The sequence below is a fragment of the Zootoca vivipara genome, chromosome 2 (genome assembly GCF_965207765.1).
Source record: "Zootoca vivipara chromosome 2, rZooViv2.hap1.1, whole genome shotgun sequence".
NCBI classification, from domain to species: domain Eukaryota; kingdom Metazoa; phylum Chordata; class Lepidosauria; order Squamata; family Lacertidae; genus Zootoca; species Zootoca vivipara.
The window spans coordinates 81469856-81495846 of record NC_142584.1 but is presented as its reverse complement, the minus strand read 5'-3'; the positions used below and the strand labels follow the sequence as shown (position 1 = coordinate 81495846).

At 47.5% G+C, this 25991-nt stretch overlaps 1 protein-coding gene across 6 annotated transcripts in view; it reads right to left on the bottom strand.

Moving 5' to 3' along the window:
- COL7A1 (collagen type VII alpha 1 chain) overlaps window positions 1–25678 on the bottom strand; it is a 119580-nt gene extending 93902 nt beyond the window's left edge. For 5 of the 6 annotated variants that reach the window (XM_088662326.1, XM_088662329.1, XM_088662331.1 and 2 more), the window contains exons 1-13: window positions 25443–25678; window positions 18749–18842; window positions 15921–16101; window positions 14571–14730; window positions 14052–14145; window positions 12711–12869; window positions 12080–12243; window positions 10638–10767; window positions 8794–8913; window positions 5706–5855; window positions 4585–4704; window positions 1555–1701; window positions 211–327 (exon numbers count right to left, since the gene is read on the bottom strand). In XM_088662326.1, the coding sequence (XP_088518452.1) occupies window positions 211–327; window positions 1555–1701; window positions 4585–4704; window positions 5706–5855; window positions 8794–8913; window positions 10638–10767; window positions 12080–12243; window positions 12711–12869; window positions 14052–14145; window positions 14571–14730; window positions 15921–16101; window positions 18749–18833 (1627 nt within the window). In that variant the 5' untranslated portion in view covers window positions 18834–18842; window positions 25443–25678. Of the gene's footprint in view, window positions 1–210; window positions 328–1554; window positions 1702–4584; window positions 4705–5705; window positions 5856–8793; window positions 8914–10637; window positions 10768–12079; window positions 12244–12482; window positions 12634–12710; window positions 12870–14051; window positions 14146–14570; window positions 14731–15920; window positions 16102–18748; window positions 18843–25442 lie in introns of those variants that run through there. The other variant, XM_088662332.1, reaches the window with a different exon arrangement.
- Between the last annotated feature and the right edge of the window lie 313 nt (window positions 25679–25991).

The window sequence follows — 25991 nt, the reverse complement described above, 5'->3', positions numbered from 1 at the left end:
TTTCTCTTAAGCCTTGTTCTATAGAGAGGAGCCTCATGCCTATGGAGGACCCTCAGAGATCATGTCTCAGGAAAATGGCTGGAAAAGAATAATCTTTCACACTCCTTCCCATAAGGAGTGTGTGTGAGACAGCCTCCCCGGTCTACCCACACTGTCTTAGCTTTCCCCACAACCTCCCTTCCACTCATTGCTGAAATCAGGCTGGGTTACCTGTTGCTTTTCTCCATTCCAGCCGATAACCTCGGGCGTTAGGGATGATGTTCCAGGCCAACTGGATAGACGTTGGATCAATAGTGACAATTCTCAGAGTCTGGAGTATAATGGCATCTAAACATAGCAAAGAGAAAGTGGACTCAGGAGGATTGAGACTCTTAGAAAAAGCTTGAGAACCACTCAGTACTCAATACTTCACTTTCCACATATGCCTGTGACTATGGGAGAAGTTCATTTGTGAAGGTGGGTAGGAAGCCAATCTGAATCAAAACACCCACTATGATAAGCTCTGTCACTCTTCAAAAAGGAGGGGCCCAGCTGGGCTTTGCCTTTGAGATGCATAATGGGATCTTGCCACACACCCACACAAACCAATCTTCACTGCAGTATCTCATTCAATCTTCAGCAGATTTGCAACACTGCACTGTATTTTGCATTCCTCTCCCCCTTTTGAATACAGTCATACATTGGTTGCTGAAGAGAATCTGTTCTGGAAGTCCATTTGACTTCCAAAAATGTTCAACAACCAAGGCGTAGCTTCCTGCACTCAATCGGAAACCGTGGAAGCCACATCAGAGGTTCGGCTCTGGAACACTGAAAAACAGTGGTTTGCGGCGTTCGGGAGCCAAAACGGACAAGTACCAAGGCGTTCAACAACCAAGGTACAACTGTATTGGTGTGAGGGGAGGGGGGTGAGCTGGTAATCAAACTTGCACCACAAAACTGTTAGGATTTTAAGTAGCTGATGCTGGCTAGTGTGATTGGTATAAATCACATGAGATGTCTGAGAAGAGTGTGGGAACGGAAGACTGTCTTATCTCTTTCATCTGCAAGTGTTATTGGACTGTACTTTGATTTTTGCTATATGCTTTCGGTTTTCTGACAGAGTTTGGAGAACACAGACGTGATTATGGATTCTCTGTATATAATGTGAATAAAACGTAGTTTAGATCTACGGATGTTTCCTTCTTCTAGCTGTGTGATGCCAGAAGACTTGTGTGCACTTCTCATATGAGAAGTGTCGCAGACAGGCACTCTGGACTAGTGAAGGGACATGCCATTCCAGAGACATGCCTACTGGGAGATGCTCGAAGGTACTGGGGGTCTGCCGTCCCTCCAGGAGCGTCTGCCAACAAGAACTGTGCCCTGAACAATTCTGGTACCTCTTCTGTAAAGCTAGTTTAAACTTGAGTCATCGCATTATAAATGGAATGCTGAACAGACCAATAATTATTAAACCACAGGCCTTACTTTGCCTGGCCAATACTAGCACAATTTCCTGCTAATAACAACAATAAAACAAACAAACCACAAATACTCCCTCGGGCACACAACACACACCAGTTCTCCTCCTGATGGAGGCTTTTGGCCCTTCCACCTGCCCAAAGACTGGAGCAACAGTCACCAGGTAATCACTATCAGGCTGCAGTCCGGTCAACAAGAAGGAGCTTTTGCTGGGATCCACATCAGCTCTCTGCACATCCTGACCTGAGAAAGCACAGAACAAAAAACAAAAGTTGACAGCAAAGTATTTACTGCATGCGGAGATGAACCTTAGAGTGGTCTGCATTCAAATGGCCTGCGGACATCTCACACTTGGCTTAATTTGGGGGGGGGGAGAAGACTATCTACTAAGTTAATCTTCACAGGGACATAGGAAATTCTAAGAAAACAGAAATGAAAGGATGGTCCCTAGCAGAGAGGATGCCATCAGCAGTATCCCTGAAAGTGACCAATGTCCCACCTAAACCTGTACAGCTGTCTTCATGGACACACATCAATACTGAGTAGCAACAATAACAAGGAAAAAAGTGCCCCTGGAACAAACTGATTATTTTACAATATATATTGTATCCTGGATCCTGGATCCTGTCCATTTCACAAAGGGTCAAGCGTGGTGGAAGATAAAAAAAGAAGAAACTTAAAATATTTCACACAGAACTACAAAGGACTAACCCACTTGTTAAATGAACTCAGAGGTGTTAAAAATAAATGATCAACATCGGAAATGTTTTATTGGGACTATTGGGACCAATTAAGAAATGCAGTACAATATTAGATCATCACTCCCTGAACCTCAGAGCATGGGAAGCCATCCAAAGATGTATAATTTGGCATTAAGTTTGGCTTTTTTATTGTATTAATTTGGAATGTTTTAATGTGGTTTTTACTGGATTGTTAAAATGTAAAAATTAATAAATATATTTTTTTTAAAAGAAAAAAAAGTGTGGTGGCTTAGGTGAGCAGTGGAGCAGAGCTCTGGACTCCGGCATTTCTGACCCAAGTGCAACACTCTCCATCAACTAACTCACAAGGGCTCCCAGCAATGCATGGAATGGCTACAGTCAATAGATGGAATGAGTTAACAAGAGAACTGGAACCCAACAGTGACGCAACAGATCCTGCGAATTGGTTCTGGGTTATCCACTTTACCTAGTGTGACCACATATGCAGATGTGGTACCATATTTCATGATAAAGTTTCAGATAAAACAGCATTTGAATGCTGCTTTAAATGGAAGATAATTATATAATGACAAAGTTATGAATTATGTAATTTATTATATAATATCACCATGATGTAATTAAGATATGAATTATATAATTAATTAGGATGTAATATAGTACTTTTGATTGCTGACATTCTTTTTTTAAAACCTGAGATTTTGACAGCTTGTTGGAACAGTTAACACTGCTGGTTATTGTTCAGGTTCTAGAGCTGTGGAGCACGAGACTTTTTATCTCAGGGTTGTGGGTGAAAGATCCCCACATTGCGGAGGGTTGAACTAAATGACCTTTGTGTCCCCTTCCAACTCTATAATTCTATGATTCTACGATCCAGAGTAATTTCTGCTTCCTCGTGGGATTATGAAAGTTTACCCGTTAAAAGGGTTGAGGAGACTGGCTTCCAATAAAGGCAAGATCAGAGGCTAATAAGCTAAAAAACACACAAACTAAAACACATGTGAAACACAACTTTGTTAATGTATTCAGAAACGTTTATCCGAGTGTTTGCTTTAATTTTAATTTTATGTAATTGTTGCATCCCATATGCTCTTTTGTAAACAATGCAACCATGTTAAATAGTTTAAAGATGAACATGAATAAAAACTATGTTACAAAAAAACACACACCACGTCAGCATTCTACATGTCTGAATAGGCTTGACTAAACAAAAATGTTTTTAATAGGCACCAAAAACAGTACAGTGAAAGTGCATGCCTGATGTCAATAGGCAGGGAGTTCCAAAGGGTAGGTGCTGCCACACTGTGCAAGGAAAGTCCCACATAGAGTGCACTTGCATAATAAGGCTAACACATATCTAGAATAACTTTTATAGTCATGTATCCTACATTGACTTCTGCCAACCTAGCAGTTCAAAAGCACGTCAAAGTGCAAGTAGATAAGTACAGCAGGAAGGTAAACGGCGTTTCCATGTGCTGCTCTGGTATGCCAGAAGCCGCTTAGTCATGCTGGCCACATGACCTGGAAGCTGTACGCCGGCTCCTTCGGCCAATAACGCGAGATGAGCGCCACAACCCCAGAGTCGGTCACGACTGGACCTTTACCTTTGTCCCACATTGAGTGAGTCTTCATATGCAGTTTAAGCTCGCAACTTAAGTGGGGGTTATGTTCCGGGGATCGTGCCTTAAGCCAAAATTGCATATAGTCAAAACACACTAGGTGCAATGGTTGGTGAGAATGTTAAAGTCTCTCTCCCCCCCCCCCCCGGATGTCTACCCACTTTAATTTTATGCCACGCACATAAAGCTGAATGTACACAAGTTTAATGAGCTTAAGTTGTGAGCTTACTGTTTATGTTTAGTATCATTTTGGTTTTTGATAAATGATAGACATACTTTTTACACAGACACACAAAGCTTCTTTGTGTGTGTGTGTGTGTGTGTGTGTGTGTGTGTGTGTGTGTGTGTGTGTAGTTGTTTGAACCAGTCACTTGCTTCGTTTTTAGCCAGTCATCTGATTAAGCCCTAGGCCAAGCCACTTTGAAGTCTTGTTCTGAACCGCTACGATCAACACATTTGCTACCCAAACCACCTCCCGCACTTTTCCATATTCATCCGCAAAAAACCTTCAAATATACCTATTGAATTAAACAATTGCACCCCTCTTTTCTGGCAGCTGAAACACCATCATCTCACAAATAGTGCTATTTGCAAAGTGAAATTACCCCTGTGTTTTCATAAGGCATCATTACAGTTGATTAGGTCCCACTGGGCATGTAAAAAAGTGTATTTTCATAGCATCCTGGGACAGTCACGTAGTCACAGTGAGAGATCTGACTGATCATGCTGTGCTCTGGCATCCTGATATTGGAGCACAGGAAGAAAATGGATCAGCTGAGCAGACATACCTGAGAGGAGGCCCCAGGTAACACGGTATCCCGTTGCTCCACTCACCCCCCGCCAGGTCACCAGCATGCCCTGGGAGGAGATGTTCAAGGCAGACAGTTGTTGCACTCCTGACAAACCCACTGAGGATAGAGAAGGGGGGGGGGGACCAACACTGAAAAATGTGGTGACATTCCATGTTCATTAGATGTGCCATTTACCAGTAATCCTACAGTCTAGATCAGGCACCCCCAAACTGCAGCCCTCCAGATGTTTTGGCCTACAACTCCCATGATCCCTAGCTAACAGGACCAGTGGTCGGGGAAGATGGGAATTGTAGTCCAAAACATCTGGAGGGCCGAAGTTTGGGGATGCCTGGTCTAGATGCTGGTGCACCACAACCTCGCAGAATTAATTCTTAATTAACTGCAGTGCAAACTGAATGAAGGGAATGGTTCCCAGTATTTACAACTGTATTTTAAACATGGTGCATATTTAAAAGCATGCACCAAATAATATCTAAAGCGGGATGCCTCCTCTGATCTAAAATATCTGTTTAAAACCCTCAGCTAAAGATAAATAGGCAGTCTTGATTGAAGAGTTCTACAAGCCCTGTCCACCTACATCTCTCAAAATCTACAAACTCATCCAAAACATGGGAGAGACTACAATTCCTTAGGAACTCATTGGGGCCAGGTTTAGGGACAAGCAACTTTGGTGATTGTCTGGGGCAACTTGGGGTTGCCTGTCCATGCACTGGCCACTCAACTGCTTAAGTAAATAATGCAAACAATTCATATAGCAAAAATAAGTACCGGTTTACAGATCCCAACATGCAGATTTATCACCTTAGGAAACAAGGATGAATCATGGCTGTGGGTCGTGCATCCAAAGTTGTGAAATGGGCAACGGATGCAATAAAAATTAAAGTGTTTCATAAATACAATAAGAAAATGAACATATTAAAAACACAATGATTGACAGAATCTCTGGCCAAGGAAATTATTTCTACTTGCGGGGGGGGGGGGGATGTAAAAATCAAAGCATGGATACAATCTTCGTTTGCAAGTAGAGAAATACATGAGAGCCATCTCTCTTTTCCCAGTTTTCCAGGTCTGATGGTCTTAACTGAGATGGGACTTACATGTTCGGCCGTTGATCACGGCAGGTGCCACTGTCTGACGGGGGTAGATTGGGTAGAGTGTGATCATATAGTCAGTGTTGGGGCGAAGGTTGCTGAGCAAAGCTGAAGTAGCACTGGGCCCAAGACTGATCTCCTCGGGCTGAGTTTCACCTTTGATTGGAAACGAACAAGGAGAATTTCAGGGACACAAATAACAGAAGTGTGAAGGCACACAGCATTACCAAAGATACCACACATAAATGACATCATTGGTTATGTGAGGTGCTTCTTATTTCAAAACACTGCTGGCAAACAAGTCCTCACTGGTCCTTTTATTTTTGGAATTTTAAGCTAATGGCCCGCATATAGTCAAGAACACGACCAAGCATGGGCGTAGGCAGGGGGGCCAGTTGCCACCCCTAGCCTAGAAGCAGGGCCGCTGGTGGCCAGCTTGCCCCGCTGCCCGGTGCCGTCTCCCTTCTCCCTGGCTGGCTGTGGGGCGGGTGGAGGGAAAGCCAGCCAAACGCTTTGCGCGGCTCTGGGGCTTTCCCTCCACCCGCCCCACAGCCAGCCGGCTAGAAGGGACGTCTCCCTTCTCCCTTGCTGGCTGTGGGGCGGGTGGAGGGACTGCCAGCTTTCCCTCCACCCACCCCGGCGATCGCAGAGGGGGAGGAGGGGATCGGAACAGCCCGATTTCGGGCTGATCCTGGCGCCCCCTCGCCCCTGAACTACCATGGCTTTCCTTGCCCCACTGTGGCCCCTCTCCCCGTGCCTTGGCCCCGCCCCTTGCCCCTTGCCCCCCCTAATTTTGATCCTGGCTACGTCCCTGCGACCAAGTCTAATGACTGAAAGGTGAAGAGATTCACAGCTCTAAGTCAAAGCACCCACGCTGACCTGAGGGGCACATACATACTGAAGTCACTGCAGGGGCACCTCTGCTTCTTTCAGAATATTCCTTCATCTTCAATACGTAATAGAATATGCATCCCAGTTTCATGATGCAACCCAAACTTTTAATTTGGTGGCCATGTCAGCTTCTATGTGATATTATGGAGGGTAAAACTATACGTGGTTATGTTTTACCTCTGCATACCCATTGCTGGGAATCACAGGTAGGGAGAATGCTGCAGCACTCAGGTCCTGAGGGCTGGACTAGATGGGTTCCTGGCCTGATCCAGCAAGGCTCCTCCTATGCTCTTATGATCTTCCATCCATTTCCTGGAGGAATCTATAGCCTATTTGAGAATCCAATCAATCCACATGTGGACACCCAAGAAGACACACTGGAGGGCTGTGCAGGTTCAGAGAGGGTCTTTGCCTATGGTAAATACTCCCTAGTCTTACAGGTTCATGGTGGAGGGTCAAACTGTCCCCTCCAAGTCCCACCTAGGCAACACTTCCTGAGCAACAGATGGTATGCATGTGAGAGAGAAAATGTCTGCAGGGCCGTCTCAAGCTGGTCAGGCGCCCTGGCGCGGAGATCGCTCCAGCGCCCCCGCCCTGGTGGGCGGGCGCAGTATGGCTTCCGCGTAGCTTTGCCGCGCAGCGCCCTCCTGCCGGCCCCGTGCCCCACGCCACCGAGACTACCCCTAGAGCTGGGCCTGAATGTCTGTGTGCTTGGCTGATGGCAGCAGGTAGAGGTGGTCCATTTGGTTGGAGTCCATCCCTGCCCCACCATGAATTCTTGTATGTCCACTTGTTTATGTCGGCATCTCTCAAATTAGCAGCAGATACACACATCTCTGAGTTTCTGGATCACTGCAGCCAATAAACCACCGGGCAGGGACCTGAGCACATTTCACCGGGGCTGAAAATGCCAGGGGTGACCTCTCCAACAATGATAGACAAAGGACTTGTGGGGGACGCCATGGGTAGACATGGTTTGGTTCCACTGTGGCTGACGCTGCAGCCGTTTGGCTCCTGCATGTTTGGGCCACGCAGAGCCAAACAGCAGCCCAAGCGGTGGCTGCTTCTGCTGAGCTCAGCAGCATGTTGGTGCCCACAGGGCCAGCATTCTCTGCATTGCCATGGCAACAGGTGTGGCCACCCAGTGGGTGAGGCTCTGGGAGATCTGCCAGGGCTCTGAGCACTGGGATGGCTGCAGGCTGGGGAGGGGCAGCTCCAGGTGCAGCTTCCAACAGGCACAAAACACAGGAAATGGTAGAGGGAATCTTCCAAACAGCCTCCACTCCCCCCAAGCCTGGACTCTCTCTCTCTCAGCACAACCTAAACTGTGGCAGCAACGCACATGTATTGCGACACTCGGGCACACAGGGCGATGCTCAGGCAGCACGTTCACAGCTGCACAGAGAGACTCCAAACACTGGCACAAGCTGTTCCTCCACCCCACGCTGTCCCAAGGCCTTGTTTTCAAGCTGTGCTGTTACAGAAAGCGTAAGCCACAAGAGCGGGGCTGAGCTGTGCTTCTGCAACTCCAGCGTGGCTCAGCTTCTCTCTTCCGAACACTAGCCTGCCTTCCACCAATAAGCACTGCTTGCCCTCCTGCTGCAGCTGGAGCATTGAAAGGCAAGGAAAACATGACAACAGGACCCACCCAACAGCCACAATGGCTATGTTCTATCTCCACTGTCAGAGGCAAGGTGTCTTTGAATCACAGGTGGGCAGAGCACTATTGCACTCGGGGCCTGCTTGCAAGCTTTCTGCAGCCATCTGGTTGGCCATTGTGAGAACAGGATGCTGCACTAGATGGGCCATGGGCCTGATCCAGCAGGCTCTTCTTACATTCTTATCCTGGATATAAAAACAGGAGGCATTCTAAAGATTTTCCAGAGTTGCTTCTCAGTATCCTCTTAAAACCAAATTAGCTTATAACCTATGACCGCTGCCCAGAGCCCATGTTGCCTCCTGTTCTTGGCAACAATTCAAGCACAACATCATCACCCTCAGCATTTACTCTGCTTAGTTGCCAGCTGCTTAAGGGGTGGGTGGGAAATGCTGTGTCCAATGATGGTTTAAAATGCAGGTGAAAGCAGCAGCCTTTCAGCTCTTGAAAGAGTTCAGAGTCAATCTTACAGTTGTTCTGCAGCGCTTCTACCTAACAACAGGACTGATTGGTATTTCTGCCAACCCTGCCATAATCTTCACTCACCTCTGCCCAGGTACGTGAGCCTGTAGCCCTGTAGGGTACCCAAACCAGGGGCCCATGACAGCCTAAGGAAGGAGGGTCCTGCATCCAACACTTGGAAATTTGCCACTCCAGACACAGCCTCTGTAAGAGAAAGAAGATATGCCTGTGTGCTCTTCATGTGGGACTGAGACACACAGTGGGTGCAAGGTGAAAGGACGGTGGGTGCCTCAGTTACCAGCGGGTGCTGAGAGGAGACTAACAATAGGAGTTTGCAAAGTCAAGAGAAAGAGTGAGCAACTGAGGGACACCAAAGGCCAACATACAACTCTTGTCATAAGCTAACGTAGGTGAGTCGTGCTCCCTGCATTTCAGATCGTCTCAATCTGAGCTGCTATATCCACCACAACCTAGAGTTAAGAGCTGTGTGGGATGCACAAATGAGGATATGATATATTCTATCAATAGCCTCCCCATTGCTACCATCAGTTACAAAATCCAAGATGGTAGCACAAATATATAATATACAGTGGGACCTTGGTTTAAGAACAGCTTAGTTTATGAACAACTTGGATTAAGAACGCTGCAAACCCAGAAGTAGGTGTTTTGGTTTATGAACTTTGCCTTGGAAGCAGAACATGTTTCGCTTCCTGTTGAGTGTGTTCCACTTGTAAATTGAGTCCCCCGCTGCTATGGGAAAGCACGCTTTGGTTTAAGAACACTTTGGTTTAAGAACGGACTTCCAGAACCGATTAAGTTTGTAAACAAGGTACCACTTTGTGTGTGTGTGTGTGTAAAACAACATTCAGCAATAGACCCTGAACACAGTTAAGTCGATAAAAACAAATGATAGAATCACAGAACTGTAGAGTTGGGAGGGACCACAAGGGTCATCTAGCCCAACCCCCTGCAGTACAGGAATCTGTACTTTATAACCTGTCCTTCCTTCCCAAAGCGAGTCATAACAGCAATAAAACTACTGTGCATAAAAACCATTTAAGACATCGCTGGTAATGACACAGTTGGTACCTGCAGTGTAAATATAACACAACAGTGGCAACTTGGATTTTAAAAGCACCAGTTAAAAGAACAGCTCATGAGCATCACAAAAGTTGTACAAAACCAGATTCAACTAATATTTAAGGAGGCCCAGGGAAATAAAAAGGTCTTTGCCAAAGGGACATGTAAGTAGGAGCTAGGTAAGCCTATCTGGGGAGCATATTCCAAGCATGGGGTGCCACAGCCCAAAAGACACAGCCATCAGTACCTAACTTCAGAAGGTGCAGGCACCCAGAGAAAGGTCTCCAATGATGAACTCAGTGTACATACAAGGTGCATGTGAGCTCTAAAAAGGAGGGAAGCAGCAGGTGGATCTGGAGCCTGACACCCAAGACCCAAGGTTTCTGTATTAATGGTGGTGCCAAGATCAAAAGTAATGTCAGCCTCAATAATTGTGGGTTGCATACAAATATAGTCCAACTCAGAGTAGGCCCATTAAAATAAATGGACATTTAATGGGTTTCCTCTGAGTGAAATTTAGTTGGATACAACTCCTTACATTTTTCCTCCCTGAGTCTCCTCAAAAATAGGCTACAACTGCACAGACTAAGCACCATTCATTGAACCCCCTATTGCTGCAATTGTCCCAAATGCGGCCTCTTCACACACTCACATACCAACTACCATATTCCTACACAGAAAGCAATTCTCACACAGGAAAATGCACAAAGCCCACATGCACGGCACGTGTGCCTTGCACACAAGGAAACCCAAACGAATCACGTTCTTGTGAAGAGTCACACATAAACAGGAAGTCTCAAAGAAGTCGTGGAAATGTGGGGTTATCAGAGGCAGAAGTCATTACTCACGAGTACGTCCTTTGCCGGACACGGATTCTCCAATGCTGTTGGCATACTGAGCAATAACAGTCACCAGGTAATCTGTGCCTCCCCTCAAACCACGTAGCACGGTACTCGTCTCACCAGGTCCCAAACTAACCTGTCCAATAGCAAGAATGAATGGGGAAAAATAGCTTCAGATAGTATGAAGAATGCACCAGTCCCTAGTCATGTGTGACAAAAACACTCGTATCCATTTTAACTGTGTGCACATGAGGGAGGAAGCCATGACTGCCAGTGGCCTCCTATAACATAGAGAACTATGTGTGGGACTTCTTACACTAAATTAGCACCTGGACAGTAAAGCCTGGGGGAAGCAGCTAAAGGGCTACAACAGAAGACAGGTAGAGGGAGAACCTTGAGTTTCAACTGGAGCAATAGTGCTGAGGGAGGAATGTCTAACCTAGCCTTTGCCAACCTGGTGCCCTCCAGGTCTTTCAGACCCAAACTCCCACCGGCTAGCTCCTAACAGGAGTTGGCCCCAAACATCTGGAAGGCACCAAGCCCGGGTTAACCCATTCTTCTTCACTGGTTTCCTTATCTCTATCCAATCACACAAACTCCCCAATGTGGGGGGGAACACAGGCAAGATCAATGGACCTCTCTATTTTCTCTCTCTCTGTGGAGTTAACTGTAGGTTGTAAGGGAAGGCATCTAAACTGGGTAAATGGTGCAAAGGTAAAATGTAAATGCACACACACAGCTCTGGTCAAGTTTATTCCTGGGTGCTTAAAAAAGTAAAATTTCCATAAATTCTGAAGCCATTTCATTCCCCCCCCCACCCCAGGGAAGATGGCAATATGTAGGGATGGCTGGACTGAAATATCTGCAACATTTACTTCCTAATCAACCCTAGGTTTAAACCTCCGGAGGGCAGGGGTAACAACATAAAATGCATCATTTATGTTTTAAGCTACAATCTAAGCCTTCCTTACACTGGGCTTGGGGAGGAGGGCTTGGACTGAACAGAGATGTTGTTTGGCTCGCTTCTGCCAGCTGAGCTGGCCTCTTTCTGGTTGCTGCCGGTGGACTGACAGACACAAGTGTCACTCTGTCAGCGCAGATTTCCCCGCTTCTGCCTGCCAAACATGCAGCCAGGCGGAAAAACCTGCTGGCAGTATCCAGAAAGCGCTAAAACAGGGTGTTCCAAGAGAAGGACTGAGCTAGTCCGGGATCTGCTGGCTCCCAAGCTGCTCTCACAGCCAGCACTGGGTTGGAGTTGGGCCCATTCCATGCATCCGCTCCAGGCTTTCCCTGCCCTTTCCCCGCCATGAGTGGCCAGGCTGTGGGTGTGGTGCTGGCTCCCACCACTCCACAGGGTCCCCATCAGCAGGGAGTTAGGATTAGCCTGCCTTTTGTGATTTACAGCTAGGTAAAGACACCTAGGACTGCACTGAAAGGGGAAGGCTCACCTCCTGCATCTCAGCTGTTATTTGCTGCCCCAAGCCTGTGAGAGGCACATACTGGACTTTGTAGCCTGTTACAGGACCACCAGCCGCCGTCCAGCGGATCCTCAGCATATCTGTTCCCTGCTCCAGGAAGACCAAATTCGAGGGGCCACCATATGTCTCTGTACCTTAAAGTGGAGGGGAGGAAACAGAGAGAATAAATCAAGATCCTTGCTAGCACATGCAGCTCACCACAGGCCCAGAAGGTAAGGTGAGCAAAGGCCAGGAATTTCAGAAAAGCAGTTCCTCCCTCTCCCCCCCCCCAACCCACACACACAAAAAAAGGCTGAAAGGATTTGTAGAATGATGAGCAACTTATGTTGACACCAGCAAGCACTGGAGGGTAAGAAGATTGAATGCTACCCACCCGCAGGGTGAGGTTAAACCAACACTGAGCTTAGGTCAGGGTTCCTGGTGGAGTATCACATTGATTAGATCAGGAGCTTCCTCCAGGATTTGCTGATGCATTTCCATGGAAACAGGGCAGGCTGGGAATTAACCCCTTGCAACCCTTGCCAGAGAGAGAGAGAGAGAATCAGGACCGAAGCAGCATTCAAAGCCGAGCGGCACCTGCACCCCACCCCGAACCTTTTACCTGCCGGCTGTAGGATGCCTCCGGTGCTGGTGCACACCCTCCGCGACACCAGCGGCAAGAGAGTTGAGAGGATTTTAAAGTCAGTGACAAAGAAGAAATAATCCTCTGTGGGGGTGGAAGCCACTTTGGTCAGCTCGCTGCTGTCCGCGTTCTTGATGCCTGAGTGGGAAACAGAGGACTCTGGTAGCAATTGTCTTCAACCACCTTTAGACCTACATTTGTGGTTTCCTAACCCTCTGTCTTTTCCATGCACTGGAGTGTTGGGTCCTCTCTGTGCACAGTCCTGGATACATAATGGCCCTTGATTACAGGTTAAGGCAAGAACATAGGAAATCTGAATATCGGTCACTCTAGCTCAGTATTGTTTGCAGTGAAGGGCAGATGATTATTGCCTACAATGAGCAGGCAGCTACTCTCTAGTCTCAGACAGAGGAGATTCTCATTCCTCAATTCCTCTCATTCCAGGAGCTGAAACTTGGACCTTCTGCATCCAAAGCAGATGTTCTACCACCAAGCTACAGCCCTCCCCTAGCCACCATGTGAGCACTTTAAGTAGAGGGCTGCTGTACAGACAGTGCCTGCAACCCTCACAAGGACTGTGCCAATTTCTCTCCTAATTGTAATGGACCCAAACAGGCTAGCATTGTACGATGCAGCCAACACTGCAACACAAGATATTTCATGGCTTGTTGAAGAAGGGACAATTGCACGTGTTCAACATTCAAAATCATATGCATAGCTGTCAAGTTTTCCCTTTTCTCGCGAGGACGCCTATTCAGCACAAGGGAATTTCCCTTTTAAAAAAGGGAGAACTTGACAGCTGTGATCATATGTGATTTATTAATCCACTGTTGAGATAGAACATTTGGGGTTTATTTTTTTTAAAAAAGTTTCTTATTAGTTTTTTTTTTTGAAAATGTTAAAAGCATAATATGAGCCTTGATGGATCAGACGAATGGCCCATCTAATCCAGCATCCTGCTCTCACAATAGCCAACCACTTCCACATGTTCACCCCAGGTGCATGTGCCTTCTGTGAGAGGGAAGATTGCCAGGGATAACAAAACTAGGAGGCTCATCACCTGCTTGCAAAGTACTTGTTCCCTACCTAGGCCTCCTCATGTGGCAAGTAGGAACTGGTATGTAGGTGATGCTGGTATGTTAACCAGCATCACCCACCGAGCTCTGCTTTTTCATACAGAGAACCAGCGGCAGGGTGAAGGAGCCAGAGATTACCGGAAGATACGACTGTATGGGGGATGGAGGAAGGGAGAAGTTCTCACGAATGCTGTCCTTCCTGGGTCCCAATCTCTCGTGGGACCTGAATGCAGTAGCCACTCACCCACAGCAAAGACTTTAATGCCTTGATCCTTCAGCTTTGCAGCTGCCCCCTCGACTTCATCCTGAGACTTTCCATCTGTGATGAGGATGCAGATCTGATGCGGAGAAGGGAAAGTTATAAGCCATGGAGGTACCCTCAACAAGGAGTTGTAGCAAAGTGCCTCTTTCTGAATTTACATTGGTGCAAACTTTTTGGATCCTTCACCTAAGCTGGGTGGCTCAGATGCAGGGGGAATGGTGAGGGGTTGCCACATGCGACCTATTTTAAGGGAATGTGCATCATCATAGCCTGGGGGTAGCCTCCCGCCCCTTCTGTCTCTCTCAACCTTCCCAAAGACGGTGATAGCTAATTATTCGGCTTCATAACATGCATGCTCCAACAGTGCCAGAACCCAAAAGAGAGGTCACCAGGAGGCTAAGAAGTCCCACCAGCATATTACCCTGCTGCTTTGTCCATTGACTTCCCACCCATCCAGCCACCCTTCTCTCTGATCTAGCGGAAGAAACTCTCTCATGGTACCTTTGGAACATTAGGCCGGATCTGACCGGCTCCGAAGAAGTTATCTGCCACATGGCGAAAGCCTGCCCCTGTCCGCGTGTTCCCAGACTTGTAGGCCATCTCTCGGACAGCCCTCATCACCGCTGTCCCATTGCGGTATGTGGAGAACGTGAACTCGGTCCTGGGGTCAAAACGAAAGGAAAGGTCAGGGAAGGAGGCAGAAGTCACAGGACCTGCCAGCCCATCTCTTGAGTGAAATCCACTGAATAAGCCACCACTTCTTTATGGGCAGCCTTGTGCATCACCAAAGAGTTTTTCAGAAATTCCCAGTGGTGCTCTTAAGGTGTTTCTCCAGGTGTAAGTGGAATGGTTGGCTCTTCAGAAAAGGAAAATGAGGCCATGCTGTGAATCCAGGTTTCTTTTATATTTGAACAAAGAGCTAAAGTCTCAAGGGGTGGGGGTTTGAAAGTGAAAAAAAGATACCCCAGCCATTTTTAGAGCCAGCTTAAGCTATTACTATTATCACCGTTACTTACTGAATTTGTATAACGCCCTTCATCCAAAGACCACAAGGCAAAACAAACTAATATTCCTCCTCCCACAGACACATTTAAAAGGCCATATAATGTTAACCAGCCAAATGCCTAACTGAAAAGAAGCTCTCTATGGAAGTTCTATTAAATTAGTCAACTCTGTGAATAAGAAGTGCCCTCTCCTTTGGGCATTGTGAGGATCATACTGCAGGAACGCAGAGAACTTTGAGCAAAAATCTACACGATGACAATGGAAAGCTCTAGAACACTTCCCCCAACATGGTGGACTTGAGATGTTGTTGGTCTGAAACTCCCATCATCCTCAACAATTGGCCATTGGCTGGCTAGGTTTGAGGGGAGTTGGGGTCCAACAACATCCAACAGGTTGGAGGAAGGCTATTCTATAGAAGCCTTTAAGACAGGGGTGCCAGATCCAGATGTTGATGGATTCTAACTTCCATCATCCCAGACTATATATCCCAGAGGGCCATATAGATTAGGGCTGATAGGAGTCCAACTACAAAGACCTGAAGGGTCACAAGTTAGCCACCTGCTCTATGAGAAAGGCCCTGCTGGATCAGGCTGAGGGCTAGTCTGGTCCAGCTCACAAGCTCTTTCTAACAGTCATCCATCAGGCACCTCTGGAAAGCCTATGGGCACGGGACGAAGGCAAGGATCCTCCCTTGTTGTTTTTCCTCCTCAGCACTTGGTATTCAGCAATACACTGCCTCTAATCAGAAAGGTCCGATTTGACAGTCGCAGCCATTGGACAGACCCATCTACCATGAATTTGCAGCTCCTGCAAATACTGCTGGAGGACAGAGAGGCTGGGACTCACCTGGGTTCGTCACTGTACTGCACAGCTCCAAAGCGCACCCCTCTCTCACCCACCACGTTGACAAAAGGGGCAACCAGCCCCTCCATGAAGTTCCGGACCATTTGGAAGTTGGCTCTTCCAATGCTAGAGGATCCGTCCACCAGGAACACTATGTCGGCCGTGTAGACATTGGAGCAGACCACTGTAAAACAACAACCCATGGCTCAAATGGTTCACTGTCACGTGAAATACAGAAGCATGATAGGCATCCCATTTTGGGGTCAGAGGCTGGGTATGGCCAGCCTTGCACCGTGCTTCTATACAGGCCAAAAGCCCGTACCAGAAGCCTTTTGGAGAAAGGGCTGTGTATTCTCAGGTTGGTATTGCATTCACTGCTGCCATTCACAGCCACTCACAAAGCAGACAGAAATGTATCTGCACACCAATCAGGTGTCCTTTACACTGGGAGTTACACACCGCATTCCTTTAGAGTTAAGTCATCAGAAAGAGATAGCTTGGAGCTCCAGCTCCCACCGGGGCAGACAGAACCATTCCTATTCCAAGAGGGTGACGGATTATTTCCCTCTTTGTGCATCAAGTCCACAACTGGCCCTCTAAATTCCCAAGTCTCCATCCTATGGAAGGATTGGAGGAGAAAGAGGAGACAGCAAGTCCTGGCTTAATAACTGGCACAGCTGAAGTGGGGAAAGAAATGCTATCTAGAATCATGATATTTGATTTAGGAGGTGAATAGAGGAGGAGTGTCTTTTTCTGTAACAAAGGGACCATGGTAAATTCCTTTGCTTCATCCCAGACGTGCAGTTGGGGAGTGGAGCCCAACATTTTTGAAGATGGCTTTTTAAATAGTTTTTTTCTCCTGTTGCCAGGTGCTATGGGAAAGTGCAAGCCTATCTGTAAACATTTGCAGAGAAGCCAGTCCTTGACACCTCAGTGGAGCTATAAGATGCTCAGTTTCTACTCAAAGGAGCCACAATATGCTCCTCAAGGGGAAAATCAGTTTTTAAAACTCTTGGATATCAAGAGAAAGTGAGTGTACAGTATTGATACCAATGGGATACTGAATGGAACATGAATGTGAACAGAGAAACTTTAGATAGGTAGCCAAGAACATTTGCATGCTAATCTTTGATCTGGAAGCTCTCAGGCAAGAGAGAAGGATGAGAAAGGGTGGAAGAGGAAAGGTCACTAAGTGCAATGGACTTTTCTCAGCAAAATAAACACTCCAACATGAAACAAAACCTTTGGCAAACTATCTTGAGGCAAAGCCAGAGCAATTATCAGTGTTAAGTTGTGGTTAGATAACTGGAACCATCAAACAGCTTGTCATGCTGTAGTAAGGGTGGGAAACCTCTGGACCAGAGATTTTGATGTTTAAAATGGGAGTGAAGGGAGACTTGCAAACTCACACATTTGACAGGTGGGTAGCTCTAGGTAGTGCAAGCAGTGTGTATGTACCCTGTGTGACAGGTTCATGACATAAACATATATTTCTGTTACACAGGAGCTAGCAACTATGGTTGAATTCTTCTAAAGACGTTGAGGGCCAAAAGCGAGCATTAAACCATGGTTTAAAGTTGCCTAACAAATCCCAGCTTATTTCAAAGCCAGGGTGTTAAATGCCTGGAGACTGTAAGTAGGTCAGGAAGGGGTCAGGAGAGATGGGTGAGAAGGAGCACCTTTGCGCCCACCTTCCTACCAGCGGCCTCACTGCTGCTTACACCAGGTATCCTGGCCCACCCTAGCTAAAGTCCATGAACTCAGGTGCTGATTCTTTCCAAAAGTTTTAATGCTCAAATCAGAATGATACACATGCAAATGATACATAGGCAGAGGCACAGCAGGCAAAACGCAGCTCTCCTCAAGGCATGAATAAATGGAGGCACAGCAGGCAGTAGGGTTACTCATGCAAAAGAGTTGCTTCCACAACACCAAGTCCCTTGCATTCCCATGATAAAGGAATGGGGAAGGCACAACTTAGAATGGCAAGCAGTTCTATTCTGTTCACAGCTTCCCTGGTGTCTAAAGGACCTAGTGCATTGCAAGTAGTCATCTTTGTCATCTTCCAAAGGTTGCAATGCAGAGATAATGCTTCACCAGGAAAAAGAAATCAGAAAACAGGGACTGTCTCTGGTAAACAGGGAGAGTCAGACCTATGTATACACCACCTCCATCTTCATTCCGGAAGGGCAATGCAGCCAAACCAACTTCACCCTTAGCATGAACCTCCGAGTGGTGCTGGAAGCATCACCTCTCCTCCTATTCCATTCCTTCACCCTTCCCTCCCTTTTTTTGCTACCCTCTCCTCTCCCTTCACTCTCTCTTGTTGGAATGCAGACTAAGATCCTTGGGCAAGACTTTGGCAGGTGTTATATTCAAAGTAGCGCTAAGGACAACGTTCCATCAGAACAAAGATTTCTCTTTGCACCACAGAACATTCTCCTACTTTTCTCTCTCCCAAATATAGTCTGAGGGTTCCTCCAACCTTCTGCAGTAGATTTGGGTATGGGGCAGGGTGCGCAGGGTTGGAGGAGAGGTGGGGGAACCATTGTGCTACTGCTAATCCTTGTGCTTGTGCAACCATTTAGTTGCAAAGGACCCGTGTGGGGGTTGTTGTTGTTTTAGCACGCTGTTGTTGTTTTAGCACGCACAGAGGAAGACACAAAGCTGCCTTACATTGAAGCAGACCAGCCCTGGTCTTCTGACTGATAGCGGCCCTAAAGGTCTCCAGCGGAGGATTCTCCCCCCCCCCCAAACTCTTTCAGGTGCTGAGCATGTGCTCTGAGCTATGGAACCATTCCGTAGTGTTACACATGTTACAATCCACCTACCTCTCTCCCTTTTCTGAGCCATAACTTGCGCTGAAGCAAAGAGCGTGGCATGGAGCGCCGTGAGGAACAGCATCTCCCCTCTCATTGTGGGAGTCTGTAAAAGAGAACAAGAGAAAAGACGATGGCTCAGGAGGCAAGAACGTAACAAGAGCAGTTGCAAGTTGCTTCAAAATCAGTGCTGTCCTACAAGACCTTGCTCGACAGCCCTAGTTCTAGTCATAAACACTGGTAAGTTCTAGTCATCCACACTGGTATTGCCGACTGCAAGCATGATAAAGGCATGACCAATGCTCAGGGATGATGGGAGCTATAGTACAGCAACATCCTAGAGGAAGTACCGGTATGTAGTACCTTAACAAGAGATGACCAAAGAACAGAATGAAAATCCTGGTATGACATATAAATAGGAAAGGGCTAGCACTCTGGAGATGTCAGTTGCACAGAGAATTATCATAGCGCTGCATTCAGCTCCTGCAGTACAATTACAGCTTGGAAATCCCTACCTCCTGGAAGCCTGTCTCAATTCCAAGACCACCAACTTCCTAGCCAGCTATGTGCTACTTTGCAGCAATCAAGCGCTCCTGGAAGAGTCAGACAAGAGGCCTCCTTGCACTTTGTTTTTGCTTAGTTTACTATTATTAATTGTAAGTGGGATGCCTATGGCAACCCAAGATCTGCAGCTGTGCTATAACAGGAATAAGACTGACAAACTAAAATGCCTATTGACATTCTTCAGTGTTGTGGATTATGCCCCACAAACTCTGTCTGCACTACACATTTGAAGTACCATCCTACCTTTCAACAGTCATGGCTTCCCCCAAAGAATCCTGGGAAGTGTAGTTCATTAAGGGTGCTGAGAGTTGTTAGGAGACTCCCCATTCCTGTCGCAGAGTTACAATTCCCAGGGGTTCCATGGGGAAAGGGACTAACTGCAAAACCACTCCGGCAATTGTAGTTCTATGAGGGGATCAGGGGATCTCCTAAGAACTCTCAGCACTGTTAATGAACCACTCTTCCCAGTGTTCTTGGGCGGGGGGGCTGTTTAAAGTGGCATAATGCTGCTTTAACTGTACTGTGCAGATGAGGCCACAGTCATCAGCAGGGGTCAGCAAACTTTTTCAGCAGGGGGCCGATTCACTGTCCCTCAGAACTTGTGGGGGGCCAGACTATATTTTTTTTGGGGGGGGGTGAATGAATTTCTATGCCCCACAAATAACCCAGAGATGGATTTTAAATAAAAGGACACATTTACTCATGTAAAAACGCGCTGATTCCCAGACTGTCCGCAGGCCGGATTTAGAAGGTGATTGGGCTAGATCCTGCCCCTGGGCCTTAGTTTGCCTACCCATGGTCATCAGCCTTCAAGCCCAAGATCTGCAAACACACATCTGCTATACTGGATTGGATCATTTAAAGAATGTTGCATAAAAGATATCAATCTTCTCCTTTTTTTTTGCAACAGGGTCAATGCATAGCTGTTCAGCTGGTTTGGAGCGCACTTTGATAGAGTTTCCCTGTCAAAATAGAAAGGTAAGCAGCAGAATTGAATACTTTCCCCCCTTTGAACTACCCTAAGTCTCCTATGTGCCAAGGCAGAACCACGCTTGCCGCTGAGAGCTTTACTCAGTGCTGTGCCTACTCTGCGGTTTTGCAAGAGTGCAAGAAAATGTAACTTTGGCTGAATGTGCTGACAAACTTAGCTTTCCTTTTAAAAACTGCAAGTTCCCAGCCCTTTTGACTGTAAAGATGCTCAAGGGAATGTGGGAAACGCTTACTGAAGTATCAGAAGGTGACTGGCCAAAAGTTGCAGTGCTCAGAGGTAAGGGCTTCCATCAAAACCATTTTTTTTTCACGCAAGAGGGGAAAAACAACAGAACAAATTAAGGAGAATAGGATAAATTATGAAAATGTTCATAATTCATACTAGTCACAGAATTCAGCTTTTCTTAACACAGAATTTAGTTGCTCAGAATTTAGATGGTCTGAAATTTTTTCAAGCACTGGCTTTACTGCTCTCGTCCTACAGAAGCACCAGAAGGCTAAACTGGGAGATTCAGGCTGCAATCCTGTACACATATTCCTGAAAGTAAATCTCCCTGAACTCAATAGAATTTATAGGATTACACTGTCAGTCACAGAAGTCCCAATGCGGTTTTCCTCTTCTAAAAAACAGCCATGCCCAAATTTGGATTGGAGCTGTGGGAGGAGGAGGAGGAGAGAAGAGTTTGGATTTGATATCCCGCTTTATCACTACCTGAAGGAGTCTCAAAGCGGCTAACATTCTCCTTTCCCTTCCTTCCCCACAACAGACACCCTGTGAGGTGGGTGTGGCTGAGAGACTTCAGAGAAGTGTGACTACCCCAAGTCACCCAGCAGCTGTATGTGGAGGAGCGGAGACGTGAACCCGGTTCCCCAGATTAGGAGTCTACTACTCTTAACCACTACACCACACTGAGGCAGAGGGAAAGAGATACAGGTACAATTTGTGTGTCTGTATGTTTTCCCCCTCTGATGCTAACAGCAGTTTTAGGAAGGCGATACATTTGCATTGCATGGTTGGTGCAGGGCCAAAGAGTTAAAACTCCCTCTGCCCCATAGTCCTACTCCAAACTAAATGCATCCCAAGCCACTTTTTGGGAAAAAAGGAAAGGAAATAAAGCTGGGTGATCCATTCATGGAACTGCTCTCTCTCATGCCAAGGGATTACCGGTAAGCTCCCAAGTATCACACATTTACACATTTCGGGATTCTTTCCATTTTAATACCAGGCATACTCATCAAAGAGGAAGCACCATTATACACAATGACATATGCATGACTCAAGTAGAGTGCCAGGACTATGTTGTTCTCCTGAGTAATTTTTGGGCCAGCCTCACAGCAAGTTGCACACACATCACTGTCCACATGCAATTCTAACTGTGCCGGAGATCACAGTGCCTGCAGTGTCAGGAGATTCACTGCGTGCAAATGGTGTGCATTACTATCTAAGATGCTTTGTGCACACACAAAACAGACTGAGCACATGCATCTGTGTAGGTGTGACAGAACAGACTCAGGCATAAGTGTAAAAACTGTGCTTTTCTATGTCTCCCACCCCTTTCATGTCCTGCTCATCCAGAGGAGTCCATGTTCACCACACAGCTTCAGATTAATCCCCTGCAGCCCTTGTGAAAGACAAACAAAGCTCACAAATGAGTGTCTTTGAAAAGCTTTGCAGGAGCTGAGAAAAGATCTCAGCCTCGGGGCAAAAGGTGTGTACAGTACAGAGTTCAGACAGCAAAACCTGCCACCCTAGGCACTGCTGCCCAGCCCTTCACAGCCCCTCTCTCCTCCAGCTGCTTTTTGCTCCCTGTTTTGCTCTTCTACTCCTAAGTTCCCAGGTTTTCTAGTTCCTTGGATTTCCTTTCCTTTCCTTTCGCCTCCAAGCTTCCCCTGGGCACATATTTCATCTGACACTTTACTGTTAAAACAGGTGCCAAGGCATACTTCACGGGAGCAGCTCTGGGTTTTGTGCGAGTCTTTCTGCACCTTGAAAGATGCAAGATCAGTAACCAAAGTGAGCAGGGACTCAGGAATGGGACCCACCCTCTAGATGGAATATGTTGATTCCCCTTTCCACATCGAGCAAAACCATGCCAGAAAGTTATTTCAAATAATCAGAGCATCACTCTGGAGTCCTTCCACTTTCTTTGCCTAACTAACTGCTAGTTACTCCAGTCTTCCCCTAGAATCCTGGAAGCAATATGCATGAACAGGTGGGTCACCTTGGTCTAATATTCATAGCCTCAGGAAACTGCTTTTGACTTGGCAAGATCAAGTGCATTCAGTGGACAGCATATGATCTCGGATTGAAATTCCAGCTCTGCCACAAACCACAAGATAAGTCTTGGAAAGTCGCTAACTTTCAGGGTCCTTTCCACAGTAAATGCATTATTGTTTCTGCATTATTGTTCCTTATGTGTTGCAGAGTTATTGCATCTCTGCAGCTTGGATTCTAATTCTTTTTTGGTCACATCACAGGAAAAAATGTAATTTTCACACCACCACCTAAAAAGGTTATTGCATTCATTCTAATTATAGTGAACAAAGCTTCCCTCTACCCTGCAGCATTGGTATATGGCAGGGGTCTCCAAACTAAGGCCCGGGGGCCGGATGTGGCCCAATCGCCTTCTAAATCCGGCCCGCTGATGGTCCAGGAATCAGCATGCTTTTACATGAGTAGAATGTGTCCTTTTATTTAAAATGCATCTCTGGGTTATTTGTGGGGCATAGGAATTCGTTCATATTTATTTTTTAAATATAGTCTGGCCCCCCACAAGGTCTGAGGGACAGTGGACCGGCCACCTGCTGAAAAAGTTTGCTGACCCCTGGTATATGGGATGGAGGGTGGAGCCATAGCTCAGTAGTGGAGCACGTGGTTTGCATGCAGAAGGTCCCAGGCTCAACCCCTGGCATCTCCAGCTAGTATTACATGATGGGGAAAGACCTCTGCATGCAGAGGCGAAGCAACCTGCTCCAGTACCCAGAGCGGCACTCGTCCCAGGGGGTGCCGCCAATTGGGGGGTCGGCATTTTGTCACACACACCCCTTTGGAATGGTACCCGGGACAGACCGCCCCCTGCCCCCCCGGAACACCCCTGTCTGCAGGAGACCCTGTGCCAGTAGACAGTAAGGTAAAGGTAAAGGGACCCCTGACCATTAGGTCCAGTCGTGACCGACTCTGGGGTTGTGGCGCTCATCTCGCATTATTGGCCGAAGGAGCCGGCGTACAGCTTCCAGGTCATGTGGCCAGCATGACAAAGCCGCTTCTGGCGAACCAGAGCAGCGCACGGAAACGCCGTTTACCTTCCTGCTTGGAGCAGTACCTATTTATCTACTTGCACTTGGACGTGCTTTCGAACTACAGTACTAGGTTGGCAGGAACTGGGACCGAGCAACGTACCGGACTACAAATAATCAGGCCTAGCAGAAGTCAACCTCCTGTGTTCCTCTTTTATTTCATGTACTTTTTGCTTTAAAAATGAGGATTTCCTTAGTTCTTTGAAGGCTGTTCCCTCTGTTTCCATAGCCAAATGGTACATCTGCACAGATGTTAAAATATGGCTCCCACACCTCTACATTTTATTCATGGATTGGCTATCACTTCATTGCCTTTAATGTGAGGCTTGTAGCAGGAGAATCCCACAAAGGCTGAAATATGGGTAGCATGTGTTTTGATTGGCCATCTGGGTAAGGCCTCAGCCTCAGTTTCCAATCTGTAAAAGGAGAATAAATGGTGACAGTGTGCCTCAAGCCTTAAAAAATGTTATATAAATTATGGGCCACCGGGGGGGGGGAGAGAGAGAGCTTACCATCGTAGAATTATAGAATTGGAAGGGACCCCAAGGGTCATCTAGGACAACCCCTGCAATCATCACACAAAGTACAGCGGCTAGAATGTTGGATCAGGAGGACCTGGTGCGAATCCCTGTTCAGCTCAGTAAATCTCCCTAGATTACCAATCTAATCTACTTTGTAGGGTTGCTGTGATGATATCCCCAATCCGAAGGTGCCACCCTGATGCAAAATTATTTGTGATTCCAGTGCAAAGATATTCCATCCTTTTCCATTTACTCTGCCCTCCCTGCTCCATGGGGGCGAGCTGTCAAAAGGACAGGCCCAGGGGGCTTAACAGCTGGTTGACAATGCAACATATTATAGAATTCAGAAGGGACTCCCTGCCTAGAGTGGCCTGAGGGCTGACATTCCTTTGGCTGCATGAGAACATGCACGAGGAGAAGAATAATTATTATTTTTAAAAAATTACACTATTAACAGCTGGTGTACAGGTGAGGACAAAACCAGACAAGAACTAGAAGCAGACTGTGAAAGAAAATGGATGAAGAGAGGGCTTCTTCTGAGCTGCCACCACTTATCCTGGGAAGCATTTCAGCAAGAATGCAAAGGGTGAAGTGCCTCTGAACACATGCAGAGTGCCTTTTCCTTCCTACTAAGTAACTACCATCAAACCAGCTCCACACATGTAGGATTTCAGAGAAGTTGCAAATATCCCAGTCTCTTCAGACCCAGCACCTCCCATTACAGACACTGGACGTCACTCACTAGCAAAACTGAACCTTTCAGTTCAGGAGGGGGACGCACTTTCCAGTAGGTGTAATTAGGCTGCAATTGTAGACACTCTTACCGAACTCCGCGGGATTTACTGCCGAGTAAACGTGCCTAGGACTGAGCTAGGGAACCTGCGGCCCTCCAGATGTTGATAGACGTCACCTCAGCTCCCATCGGCACCGCCAATGGTCAGGAAAGCGATAGGAGTTTGCAGCAGTCCAGCGACCATCTGGAGGGCCGCGGGATCCCCAGCGCGGGAAGACGGAGGAGGCCCGGCTGGCGCAACACGTGGGAGGAGGAGAGCGCGGACGAAGCCCGGGCAACGCGCGCGCGCACCCCCTAACTAAACCCCGGCGGAGAGGGGCAGCAGGACACCCCGCTGGCACGAGGCAGGGAGAGCGGCATCACTTCGCTCCGAGCCAAAGCTGCAGCGAGGCCAGCGACCTCCCCGAGAGGGATTCCGCCCGCCGGCCGGCCACCACCTGGCTTGCAGAGCCACAGAAAAGAAGGAAGAAAAAGCAGCATCGGGTGCTCTTCCTGCACCGCTTGCTGGGGAATCCGCTCCCCCTCGAAAGGCGGGAGTTACCTGCTGCTGCTGGTGGTGGTGCTGCCGCCGCCGCTTGTGAGCATAATCTGCAAACTCCCGTTGCAACGCTGCAGTTCCTCCTTCTCCTCAGCGGGAGCCCGCCTGAGTGCTTTCCGCGATGCACATCGGAGAGACAAGGAAACCAAGCGGCTCTCCACAGGCAGCCGAAAGGAAATCTGGACGGAGTCCCAGCGGCGCTGTTGCCAAGGGGGGCGGGGGGCGCGAAGGGGCTGTATGTGCGGAGGGTCCGCCCCTCCTTCTGGCTGCCGCCGCCGCCGCCGCTCCGGCCTTTTTGCTTCCCCGGAGTCCCTTAAGTTCAAGCACTGGCTGGCTGTCGGAAAATGGGGAGCGGGCGAAGAGCCGGCGGGCCGCACCTCCAGTCAGCCCCTCCTCCGACCCTCTCAGGTGGAAGAGGCGGCTTCTCTTCTCGCGTGTCAGGCGGCTGGGAGTGGAGCTGACGAGGCCACACCCAAGAGCTTCCCCCTAGATGTGGGGCTTCCTTCTCTTCTTTGGTAAGGATCTGATTCAATGATTTATTTTAATCGCCTC